This window comes from Lonchura striata, chromosome 22 (assembly GCF_050655825.1).
Source record: "Lonchura striata isolate lonStrDom1 chromosome 22, ASM5065582v1, whole genome shotgun sequence".
NCBI lineage: Eukaryota > Metazoa > Chordata > Aves > Passeriformes > Estrildidae > Lonchura > Lonchura striata.
In genome coordinates, this window is record NC_140724.1 from 1,470,910 (window position 1) to 1,483,456 (window position 12,547).

The 12,547-nt window shown below is 48.8% G+C and overlaps 1 protein-coding gene across 12 annotated transcripts in view; it reads left to right on the top strand.

Moving 5' to 3' along the window:
- ANK1 (ankyrin 1) overlaps positions 1 to 12,547 on the top strand; it is a 58,682-nt gene that overhangs the window by 14,528 nt on the left and 31,607 nt on the right. For 7 of the 12 annotated variants that reach the window (XR_014949835.1, XR_014949834.1, XR_014949836.1 and 4 more), the window contains exons 2-3: positions 3,304 to 3,396; positions 11,520 to 11,621. Coding sequence is in view for 8 of the 12 variants with exons in the window: in XM_021535901.4 (XP_021391576.1) it covers positions 3,304 to 3,396; positions 11,520 to 11,621 (195 nt within the window). In the remaining 4 variants the exon portion in view is untranslated. Of the gene's footprint in view, positions 1 to 3,303; positions 3,397 to 3,899; positions 4,059 to 6,295; positions 6,315 to 9,399; positions 9,560 to 11,519; positions 11,622 to 12,547 lie in introns of those variants that run through there. The other 5 variants (XM_085559110.1, XM_077789271.2, XM_085559111.1 and 2 more) reach the window with 4 other exon arrangements.

A 12,547-nucleotide genomic window follows, 5' to 3' on the forward strand; every position in this document is an offset into this window, starting at 1 on the left:
AGCAAGAACAGCTGAGTACAGACTGGCAGCAGCCAGCAAGTGCCTGATTCTGGGCAGTCACTTCTCTAGTTACATGGTGGATACCAAAACCGAGGAAGGAGCCTTGCATTCCTTCACAGCTACATCATCACACAGCTGAAGAGTTTCTCCAAAGGTCAGAGGCAGAACTTTGTATCTTGAAAAAAAAAGGCTCTTTGTAGCTGAAGGACTAGTTCTCTTCAGAAACCTCTGCCTTCTAAATTTCTGATAGAGCTTCTCTTCACCCCTGACTCTGTCTGCAGTTGCTGCTGGAGTTCAACGTTTTCATCTCAGGTGTGAACCCGGAATGCAATGGCACTGAGGCACCAGGGATGCTGAGCCTTGTTCCAGGAGCTGTCTCAGGATAGCAGAAGGAGAAATCAGTTTTTGTGTGGATAAGTATTACAGCATCCAGGGAACAGCACTTAACAGAATACTGGAACCCTGGCTTGCAAAAAATCCTAAAAGCCCACCAGGGTGCCCAGAGGTTATTATTTGGTATTTTCACTGTAATTCTTGGTCACTTTTTCTCTGTGTGAATTTGCTCTTTTTTAGACAACATTCCTGTTTTCTCTAGTGTAAATAATGTCCCTTTGCAGAGCCCCAGTTTAATTCTGTGTTAGCTTTTGTGAGTACAACATGACACTGAGTCTACCTTCAGTTGTCTCTGAAGCCTTTATGGTAGCAATCATATGCTCAGATGTCACAAAGGAGAGGAGACAGAATAAAATTTTGGGAAATGAGCAACCCAGACAATCTCATTTCAGCATCTGGAAATGGGTAAGTGTTAAGGAACTGCCTGAGGCCTTATTTTTTTGAGATGTTTTCATGAAAATGGAAAGAGCTCTTGGAATTAAAAACTGTTCATTTATTGGAGTTGTATTTATTATTTTTCAAGCTCTGACAGGCTCTGATTTCTCAGACAGGGTTGTGCCCATAGTGTTGGTTTCTCCAAAACTGCCAAGATGTTCCTGTTAGATACAGGTAAGATAACAATTACAAACTGCTAGTAAAGTGAGTTGCTCTGAGGTATGAGTTTTAGCATTGATATATGCAACTCACCTGTCTACATTTAGGGGGAACTTTTGGAGATGCCTCAGGTGAGGTAGTAATGAGTGAATGATACCTATTAGAGGCACCAATGGGAAGTTTAGGAAATTACAATTAACAAGGGACAGCAATTAATGAAGCAGTGAGACCAGTTTTCTTATAAATGGAGCCTGCACCAGCTTCACAGCCTGGGAAAGAAATGGTTTTTAATGTGTTGCATACTCAAGGCAAAGTGTTCTGTTCTCCCCCATCTTCAGGGAAGGGAGAAAACAGTCAGGTACCTCCTACCTCATGGGATCCTCTTCACTCATGCTCCCAAAATCACCTTTACTTCTAGAGCTATAGATACGTGATTGATAGTAATATTAATGCTGTGAACTCCATACAGTTGCCTCAAGATCCATGGGTCTGCTGCAGCCCGTGACCTGCCAACCCATGTGGATGTCACCAACAGCCAAGGATACCTCAGTGCCCTGAGCTCTGAGGAAGTTGGTGAGGGCTGTTTGCAGGCAAAACTCCAGGTCTGAGTGAGGAAACAGAGACTTTGTGGCTTGGCCAAACTTGCCAGGACCATACCTATATGTAATATTCTGTCAGAGGAACTCTGATCTACATACATGTTGTATTTAGGTGCTTTTCTCATTCCTCACCATGGTAAAAAGGTTCTGCCTCAGTGGTGGGGACCTGGGGCAATTCCATTTTATTGTGTCTGCCATAGCACCCTGTGGTCACCATTCCAGACTGCACAATCACCACAGCTGCTTCCTACCCTGCACACAGTCACAGGCCTTCCTTCCCTGCACCTGCTGTGGCTGTGGGCAAAGGGTGTGCCCTAGGACAGTCCTGTGCCACAGGCAAAGGTGAGCCCCGCGTTCCCTCCAGCATTGTACAGGGCTTACCTGGCCCCTCTCCATCCTTGTGGAGGATATAAGGCTTCACTGGATTGCCAGAAATCTGTAGGACTGAGCCAGTTTGAGACTGGCTAAAAGATTTGCTGCCCTGGGGATTGTCCCATGCTTGGTTTTTCCTGTTCTGTTTGTGAAAGTCACCAGTGCCAGAGGTTGCACAAAGCAAAGCCAAACCAAATCTCAAAATGGGTGAGAGAGGCAATCTCATGGGCTCCTTTTACCATGAGGTGTGCTAGGGGGTAAATCCAGTTAGATTGTAGGGCACAGATTAGGGCTTTGTCAAGTGTATGCACTCTCCTGGTGGATGGAGGATCTGGAGGAAGTTTGCATTGCGCTGAGGGAGAAACTTTGAATTGGTTCATGAGCTCTGGCTGGTAATGGCCTGTGTCAGAGTGTAGACTTGTGTTTGCATTCATGACATGCAGCTATGGAGCTGGAGGGGCTGGAAGCAGGATATGAGGCACTGATAGACACTGACTCTGTAGGTTCGGAGAAGCAGCACTTTTTAGAGCAAATATAGTGTGCCAGGAAGCCAGCAGTTGCAGTGTCCATCCTTTTAGCAACAAACATTTGAACTCTACCTGAGCTGAAGGTGGAGTCTGTTCTATTTCAAATATCAGAGAGAATCTAGACTGTCAATGAAGTGCTGAATGGCTCTGGACAAATGGAAGGTGCTTTCCCTAGACTGAGGTAAGGATTCTGCTTTGCTCTAATGCTAAACTTGGTCTTTTGTCAGTATAAAAACCTCAATTTCTATTAATGCAAAGCATTTTGCCATCCTAACATGTTCTGTTGATCTACTTTTCCTGCCTCACATCTCATATAAGATTTTCTGATAGTGGCCTGGGCTGTTTTATAGGAATGCTGTAGAGAGTTACAGCTGGTAAAGCAGTTGTTTCTTTCTCAAAGCTGCAGATGCTACAAGCTGTATTTATCCCTATATTTCCCAGGCCTTTCCAGGTGTGATCATCTCATGGCTGTGCATTCACTGGTTTGGCCCCAGTACCTGGCTGGGAACACCTTGGCCTTCTTGACCCTGTAACTGGCTGAAGGGCCAGGTAATAGTGGCTGGAAATAGAAACCAAGCTGTATGGCTCCCCTGCAGCGCCCCAAGTCCTTTGCCAGGCTGGCCCCTGTTTAGCATCTGGAGCCAAGATGGAGCATTTGGAGCAAAGCACTCACAAGAGGGATGACTCCTGCCAGCCAGGCAATCATTCCTCTGCAGGGTCACCCTAGGCTGGAGCACAAGGAAAGGGTGGGACGGGAGCGGTCTCCAGGAGCTCTGTTCCTTTGGACAATTGGTGTGACTCCCTTGCGTGTCTTTCAGAGAGGGCATGCACCAACCACTGTGGACCCCTTGCCTTCTTGCTGCAAGCAAGGATCTCCTGAAGGGATGCTGGAGCAGGAGTCTGCTGTGCAGGTAGAAGGGGGGAAGGGGCGCGTTCATTGTAATTGTAGTGGGCTCTAGGCCCTACAAAGAGCCTGGAGTGCTGTCACTAGACCTCATTTGCCACTTCAGTTCCATCTCGGTGTCCTCCATTTGGGACTGTGCCCAGCCAAGGTCTGCAGGGACCTGTGAAAAACCTCAGTTCTGCTCACTGTCTCCAGCCCAGCCTGCTTTGTGTGGCACAGACCAAGAGACAGTGTGGTTCTGGCCACAGAGCTGTTTAATTTTGCTTTATATTGCTGAAGTTTCATCTTCCTTTGAACTATTTGAAGAGTAGGTTCATGCACATGGGCTCCTCCTTGTAAACAGCTCACAGACATGTTTATAAAGTGTGGCTCAGGCATGATATTCGCTAAACACTGTGCCCAGCCTGGCAACTCTCCCCAAGTTCCTGACGTAGGATGACCCATAATCTCCAAACTCCAGACAGGAGCTTCCTTGTTGTGTTGGCTTGCAGTAAGGTGTGTGAGTGGAGATAGGGTGCAGTCTGACTGCTGATAAACCTCTTCCAGCCCGCTCATGCTTGGTTTGGCTGCAGCATTCAGCATAAGTGGGTTGATCAGAGCTGCAGACCCTGGCTGTCCAGGGTGAGCTGACCTTCTCCTGCAGTGATGACATGCATACATTACCTGAGGGTGAGTACTTGGACATGTCCAAGGGTTTGTTGGGCAGCAAAAGAGGAGAGGAATCAAGTCAGCTGGTTTGGATGAGGGAGTTTAGGTATATTCTGGCTGGTAATATAATCTTCAGACCAAAGATAAGGCCTCTTCTCCCCAAACAGTTGCTGCTAAATGGACCTCAGACTAGCAGGAAGAGTTTTCTGCACTTCTTAGGTCATTGGTAACTTGCCTAAGATCATCCTTGGAGCCAGTGACAGTGCCTGGCATTAAAACCAGGTCCCTTGCTGCTGCATTTGCCTTGTCCTTCTCACCACTGCTTTACTGGGAGAAGGGAGGTGCCTCAGGTGTTGTTTTTTTTGCAGTATTGTGATGCCAAATGTTGATTCCCATGTTGTCATCTTTCTGCCCTGGGACAGGTGCACAGGATGATGTTTCTCTCTCAGCACAGTGCTGCGCTAGCTCTGCTGTGGAGCAGGTGGCTTTGCTTGCATGTCCTCATCAGGGATCTGCTGGCAGAGATATATTACTAGGCCTGTGCTTCTGGTGCTTTTCTGTCAATGCTTTCTTCCCTGCATGGCTTCCAGAGGTTGCACCCCAACCACTGGCCAGGCAAGCCTGGCTTAAGGCTCAAGAGAGTAAATCTATGGTAACCACAGCACGAGGACTGTACTGTGATACCATCCAGCATGCAGATCCTAGCAGAAAACCCCTTCTAAGCACTTTTGTTCATGCAGGCAAAGCAGGTGTGTACTAGTCCTGCTGGAGGAGAGGTAGGGAATGAGTCAGAACAGACTGCAGAAATCAGGAGCAGTTTATAAGCATCACTAAAAAGAAGCTTCTTCATAGGGCAGAAGGGCAGATTCTGATGGTATGACCTGACTCCAGCACCTCACCTAAGCATGAGGGCACTGACAGAGCTCAGGTCAGGTTGAGGCTGGTCTAGAAGCTATGTCTGAGTCCCAGGCTGACATCAGGCAGGCTCAGAGCATGTCTCTGATTCCCCCCGGCACTGCCAGCATGCTAGAACCCTCTCATCTCCCCAGTGTTTATTGCACAGACCTGCCTGAACCATGTCATGGTTCAAAAAAGGTAGTGCATCAGGAAAGCAGAAGATAGAAAGCCATTGCTCTGCTGCTGCATCCATCTCGGCAGCTGTAAATGTTGTTATGTTATTAGAAGAGATGTAGTGCCTGAGCAAAGAGCTCTCATGTATTGTCTTCAGTCACAGTCTATGTATTTTTTGATGAGGTAAAAATAGCTTTTCTTTTTCAGGATATGCAGAGAGCAGAGGCTCCTGCTAACATCAAAGGAGAGTGACAGCTTTCCCCTGGGTGTGCGTGGCCTCAGCTGGCAGGAGCAGTAGCTGTGTTAATTCTTGCCTCGCTTTCACTTTGTATGAAAGAAAAGATGTTCTGGTCTCCTTTTCCTGTTTAGGTCTCTGGACCAGCCTCTATTTCACTCTCCACTCTCCACTGCTGCTGGAGACCTAGCACTGTACTTCAAAGGGAAAGTGATAGTTTGCAAATAACAATTCAAGATCTTGAACATATTACTTAGAAAATCCATTAGGCAGCGGGCAGGTACAGCAGGCTTTCACAGAGCTGCAGGCTGTAGCCCTCCAGGGGATCCTTATCAGAAAGATCAGTCTGCTGTGTAGGGGCATCTCCTTGCTGTCTTGCTCTGTGCAGATTAAGCTGTTTGTGATATCTGCCCTCCTCACAGTGCTGAACCTGTTCCAGCTGAAGCAGCCAGCAAAGGGGATCCATGAGCAGGGAAGGAAGGAGTCAAATGGCAATGCAGATATCCGTATCTGAAAATGCTCAGCAGGGCATCAGTTAACCTTTACCCTGATGTGTACCACCAGTGACAGTCCAGAACTACCTCTCCTGTTAAGAGTGCACAAAAATGAGCTTTCCAAAAACTCATTACTCATGATTATATAATGGTGGAGGATTGTGCATGGTGGAGAAGCCAGTCTGATGCTGGCACTGGAGAGCTTGTCCTCTCTTCAGCACTGAAAAAATGCTAATTGACAGGTTGCTTCCCTTCCCCCAAACCTGCCAGAGGCCTTCCTTCCCTCCTTCTTCTGCTTTGGGATTTCTCCTTTGCCAGTTGTGTCAAGTTCTTCTCCAGCTCTATCCTTTGCACGGGAACATAAACAGATCTTTCACTTCCTGCATGCTCTGATTCACCTGCTACAAGATGATGGAGCTCCCCCCTGCATCCTGCTCTGGGGATCTCTGCTGGGTGTAGAAGCCATCAGATTCTGTGGTACGTGCTTTGGGGCTGCTGTAGAATCTACACTAAGCAGAAAAGAGCATGGACAAAGGGTTTACTCAGGCTGGTGCATGAAATGAGAAAAGACTCACTTGGCAGATGCCTTCCAGAGATGATTTCTTGTGTCTTGACTCTCATCATGGCTGCTATTAAGATCTGCGGACCTTTGCTAAATCATGTGGGCAGAGGTGAGGATGATGGGAGAATGTAACTTGGACATATGGATTTATCTGTCATGAATCATGTGGATAGGAGTGAGGATGATGAAAGAATAGAATTTAAGCATTTGGGTTTATCCTTTCATCAGATTAATTTTCCCAATGCTTTTGCTTTTCTCTTTCTTCTGGGTTTGCAGTCTCTTCCTGTTCTCTGTGTTCTGCTGGCTGACTGCCTGAGGCTTTGCTACTGTGGCCTCTCTGGAGATGCTGTATTCTGCTGAATGCTGCCTTCTACTCAGAAGGCAGAAACCTGCCAGTAGGTTTTGTTTTTGCTGCAGCGCCCATTGAGAGCATCCAGTTTCTGCTAATATAGATAGGAGAGAAAATTCCTGTAAGACAGTATGGATTCTGTTTCTTAGCGCTTTAAGTTGAATCTCCTATCTTCCCTGATTATCCTATGGGGTCCCTACGTGTTATCCCTAATTGCTCTTAATCTTAGCAGCTCTTTTAGTGTGTTTTGAGGACTGACAAATTCTTCTCATCTGATGAGAAAGGATTGAGGTTATCACCTGCAGAACTATTTAGTTGATGTCTGCAAGGCAGAGAGTTCCAAATGAGCATTGGCTCCAGACACATTCCTAGGTTGGACAGTTACTTAAAAGTAAACCACTACATTGATGTGAGGTTTTGCTGTTTCTGCTGGAAATAATGCCCCAAAGGTGAGGATCATGCCCACTGTTGGACACAAGCCCACATGAGCAAGGAAATGTCCAAGCAAATGGCAAGGCCTGTTGCCCTTGGCAAGGGTTTATCACACATCCTCAGCTGGCAGCGCTGACTTTAGGTTCCAGGACACTGGCACTAGAAGCTGGAAGTAACTGGATGACCTCTGAGATTTGAGTTGGATCTTTCCACAGCATCTAGACAGGATGCCCATAGTAATACATGGCTTGGTGCCAGGATTAGGGTTTGCATCTCACTGCCAGTCCTGGGGTTCTTTGGCTGTTGGGGTGACTGTGTGCTGCACAGCCTTCTGGTGTTTCCTTGCTGGACCTCCTGTCTGCTGCTCAGTGAGCCTGTGTCAGCTTGGCTGAAGAGACAAATGGGCAGACAGGGTAAAGAGGGCAATGCAGCATGTGTGTGTGCCAGGCTGGAGTAGTGTGGGGAGTTGCTTCTTGACTGTCTTTGTGTCCCAGAAAACACTGTGAGATTAGAATGAGTCCCTGAACTCATTTGTACTTGGAAATCATCTGCTTGCAGCATTTAGCAGCTCATACAGTGTGGGCTCCTGCCAAGTGTGGCCACCTTTAACAGGAGGAGGTAATGCTGAGACCCTCCCTTTTGTTATCAGTGATGAGCAGCAGGAGCTTGTGGGAGCTCCTCCCTGGCTGTGAACGAGAGCAGGCACTGCCAGAAGAGATTAGAGCAGGACACTGACTGTGGCCAGAGACACAGCAGGCTTAGAAACCTGTGACTGCAGCCCTTGAAATACATCCTGAGCCTCTGGTTTGACTTCCCCTTTGCTTTGTAGCTTTGGCCATGGCTACAGTGCAATAGGTTCATGTGGTTCCAGGCTAATGGCACTACTGCTGTGAGAGAAGGAGGACACCTGAGAAAAGGAACAGAAGAAGCCTCTCCTCAGAGCCAGAAGAGGGTGTCATGAGAATCGATTGATTCTGAAACCAGGACAGAGAAAAAGGGAAAATTTAGATTGTCAGCAGACAAGGGGAGATTTTTCCTGAAGGAAAAGAAAAGGAAGGAGAGTAAAAGCAAAGTCTGCTGTGCTGTGCTAAGTTTTCGACTTCAGAAGATCTTGGAACACTTAACAAAGTCCTGATCTTAGGGTTCTCTCTTGCAGAATTGCTGGCAGCAGCCTCCTGACATTGGATGTCTGCAAATCTGTAGAGCATGATGCCTGTGTATAGGATTTAGCAGCCACCTAAGAGTACAAGAGGTATACAACAGCAAGTGAGGCAGCTTATTTTCTCCCCTGGAATATCTCCTTCTTGAAAAGTTGCTAGGAAGGCAAAGGAGAAGGGAAAGAAACTCTGCAAACTCCAAATAAAGGAAAATCAGCAGAGGCAGTTTTTGAATCTGGAAACAGTTGCTCTATGTCCTGGGGCACACAGCGAGTGGCTCTGTGTGTGTGAGGCATGGTTGTGCAGCGCTTTGTGCTTGTTGGTGGGTGCTGATAACTGTGCAATGTGTGTGTCTGAGGCTGGGTGAGTTGAGATGGTGCTGACTGGGATATGTGTGTGTATCCTCTCCATGTGCACATCTACTTGTGTTCATGGTCTCTCTGCTCTTCTTGCTGTCAGTGCTCCCTTTTGCTGAAATTCGGGAAATGGCAATGACCCAGCCTGTGCTTCCATTTTCTGGGGAGCAAATTGCCCTGAGCAGCAGGTAGGCAGTCTCATTGTGTAGCCTGACATCAGAAGGACAATATGACTGTGGATCTGCTTTTATCATTTGAGCCAAGATATTCCATCTTCTCTGGTGGAATGTGTGGTCAGATTGCTGGTGTCTGATGCCCTGTATCTCTCTGTGCATCTCTGGAAGGTACATGCTGAGCATGGGGAGCAAAAGGGCAGCACCTCTGAAACACTCCAGCCTTGGCATATTTTCCAAGGCCTGGGCCCCAGCATCCAGGGGGTCAGGAGGGAACCCATATCCCTCTCCTCTGTGGCAGGAGCTACCTGTGAGTTTCCAGGCTCCTGGGCATATGTATGGGGCTGCTTTTCCTCTGCTGTTCCTGAGGTGGTACCTGCAGCTCTGACCCCCTCCCTGTGCTTGGCAGTAGTCATTTGCTTTCCGGAGGTGGCTTGGTTTTAAATATCCCGTCTGACACAATAATGGAGAGAAAATGAACAAATTCCATTAGCAGTTGGCGATCCCTGCAGGGTCTGCATTGGAGAGAGGACAGAGCCTGTATTTTTAGATAGAATGCAATGTAACTTACTGGCTCTCTCAAAGCTGGGGAGTAGATAACCAAGGAGGGAGAGAGGGGACACCAGGCTCAGGTTTCAGCCGAAGTGCCGGACTATGGCAGCACGAAAGGGCAGGTCCGGTCCAGACGTGGCTGTGAGTATTCAACACGCTTCTCCTTCATGCCCACCGAGACCTCTGCTTTGCTTTTCTGCTTGCTTTCTGCTTGTAGTCTCTGCTGCTGGGTGTGCTAGGGCTTTGAGAGCTTCTTTGCTGCAGGGCCATGTAGAGTTTTACTATTTAATCTTCAGAGCTCCATGTGTGTCCCATGGATGACAGATCCTGGTTGAGCTGTGCTTTGAATTTCCAAGGGTTTGCTGCCTTGTCATCAATCCTGACCTGAGAAGCAGAGGCTTCTAGCAGTGTCTGGAGTTGGAAAAGCTCTTTGCATTCAGCCTGTTGCTTGAAGCTGTCAGCATTTCCTCACTGGACCCCAGACAGCATGCAGAGCTCAGAGCGTGAATGTGCACTTCTAAGCACAGCGCTGGTGTTGCCTTCTGCCTCTTGCAGTTGATCCTTCTGCGTGGGCAGGGCACTGAGGTGCTGTGTCTCCTCTGCATTCGCAGCCTTCCAAACCACAGCTCTGCTGTGAACCTGGGGGCTCTTTCCTGAGAGATGGGGCTCTCCTCTGAGCTGGAAGCAAGCAGAGCCAGCTGGCGCAGGAGGTGATGAGATCAGCACGTGTTTCCCCTGCACGCGGAGGCTGCGCACCGTGCTGGGGCACAGTGGTGCTGCCCTCCACCACCTGTCCTTCTGATCCATGGGCTGCCTGGAGGAACCATGGCACCTTGCCACCATGGTGGTAGCCTGGCCTGAGCTCTGTGCCTGGCCCAGCAGGGCCAGGTCACCCAGTCTGTGGGCCTCACCTCTGCAGTGGGGAACAGGGTCCTAATGGGCCCAGGGCATGCCTGCCTTTCTCTGTGGTAGGACTGGCAGGCCGAAAGGATGAGCTGGGAGAGGCAGATGGAGGAGACCAGAAGGCATCTGAGTTGTGCTGCTCCAAAGTCCCAGTTCAAACGTCTGAGACTGCAAAGAGAAGGGAAAGAGAGGAGCCCTGAACCTGTGTGGTGCATCATCCTCCCTAATATGCCTCCAGTGCTTTTGTCTCTGGCTGTGTTGCTTCCAGCTCCTGTCCAGGAGCTTCCTAATCCTGGATGTTCCTCTGCAATCAGGCTGTGGGCAATACAGGATGGCTTGGGGTGGCAGAACAGAAGCTTTCCTAGAACAGGAGGTCCCTTGGTCAGTCCTGATGTGAGTGGTACATGAAGGGCTCTGACTTTCCCTTGGAGCTGAAGACAGAGAAGTATGTCATGCCATGGATGTTTGTGGCTCTTGGCTGCAGACAGCCCTTTGGGCTGGCCCAAGCAGGCATATACCACCTCCAGTTACCAGTTCAAGTTCCCAGACTCACAGATCAACATCACTGCATTTCCACCCTGTTCTCCAGCTTCTAGTGAGCCATGCCATTGTCTCCATTTGCTGCCTCACTCTGCTAAGTAGTGTTGCTAAAAGTTTTGCTGTGCTTTGCCTGGGCTGGCTGTGGTGTAGCAGGGATGCACTGCCAAAAGAGAGACTTGCTACTTTGACAGCTGTGAGGTGCTCAGCTGGGGCCATTGTCCCTGGTGCTAGTACCCAAGCTCATCGCTATTGCTACTCAGTGGCTTCTGGAGAAGTGTAGGGGTGAGCTCACTACAGCTCCATCAGTGTAGTTCCTCAGCCCAGGCACGGAGGGGTTTTCTGGGCCAAGGGAGCTGTCATGGTGGCAGGAGCTCCCTCCCTACTGTCCCCATAGTGTGATGGGACGAGCTGCAGACTTTCTGCCCCATTATCTGGATGCTTTTCATTTTAAGTGCAGGTCCCAGACCTTCTTTTTCCTGTCTGATTTGGGTGGGGCACCTCAGCCTGTCCCAGCAGTTGTGACTTTCCTGGCCTCTGCCTTTTCTGCCTGGCCTGTGTATTTATGTTCTCTGCAGCTGAGTGAAGAGTTGACCCATTGCTGCTGGTGGGGGAGAACAAAGGCGCTCAGAGTTTCATGCTTTTTCTTTTTGTCCCCAAGGCTGATGCTGCAACCAGTTTCTTGAGAGCTGCAAGATCTGGGAATCTGGACAAAGCCTTGGATCATCTCAGGAATGGGGTAGATATTAACACCTGTAACCAGGTAGGTGAAACAGAGCTTCTGGTACTATCTCTAGTTCATTGAAAATGTGGCTGACCAGAGAGCAGACTTGGATCAGTTATCTTTGGGGCCAGGAGGGCAGCAATAGATATAAAGATCTGGGGAGCCTGGATATACTGGCTGGAGCATAGCAAAGGACATTAAAAGGTAAGCAGAGAGGGCTCCTTTTGCGTGAAAAGCAAATGGGACAATTGGAAGAAGCTCAGCTTCTTCTCAGAGGGCAGAGCAGCAAGCTGTGAAGAGTAGTAGAGTGACTGGAACATCACAAAAATGGCTCATAGGGGTTATTCCCCTTGCCTGCAGTGCTGCAGTCGGAGGCTTTTGGATTCCTAGAAGTTGCAGTTTATCACAAGCAGTGAATGTTTGCAAAATACCACTTGTGGTGGTTTGGGAGGTGTTGGGCAGGAGGAGCCCTCCTCCTCCTGCACAGAAACAGGTTTGTACAGGAGCAAAGAGCTGCAGGAGCTGAGGAATTGTTTGCACATCATCATCAGAACATTTTGTATCTGTGTAGCTGCCAAATGCACCTGGCTGAGCCTGAATTGGGGCAGATGCTGTAGGGACAGATTTAGGGGGCTTAGGCTGAGCAAGGGGAACAGACAGGCTCTGTGCTGTCACTTCTTTCTGGAGCAATGGTGTTGCTGGGGAGGCTGACTCAGCAGGTAGCACAAAGGCACACTCATCTGTTTCAGTGTCAAGTCCCCAAATCAAGTGAAGTTCAGAGCTGATTCGTGCGCTGCCACAGCCAGTGCAGCTACTGGGGACAGCTTCCCACAGGGCAGGCAGAATGCACCATGGATGTTCAGTCATCTCCCATAGCAAGCTTAAGTGGAGAAGGAGAATTTCTACATCCACTGGTCCTGTAACTAAGCCCAGAGGGGTGTGGGGTTCTGGAGAGGGATCTGTAA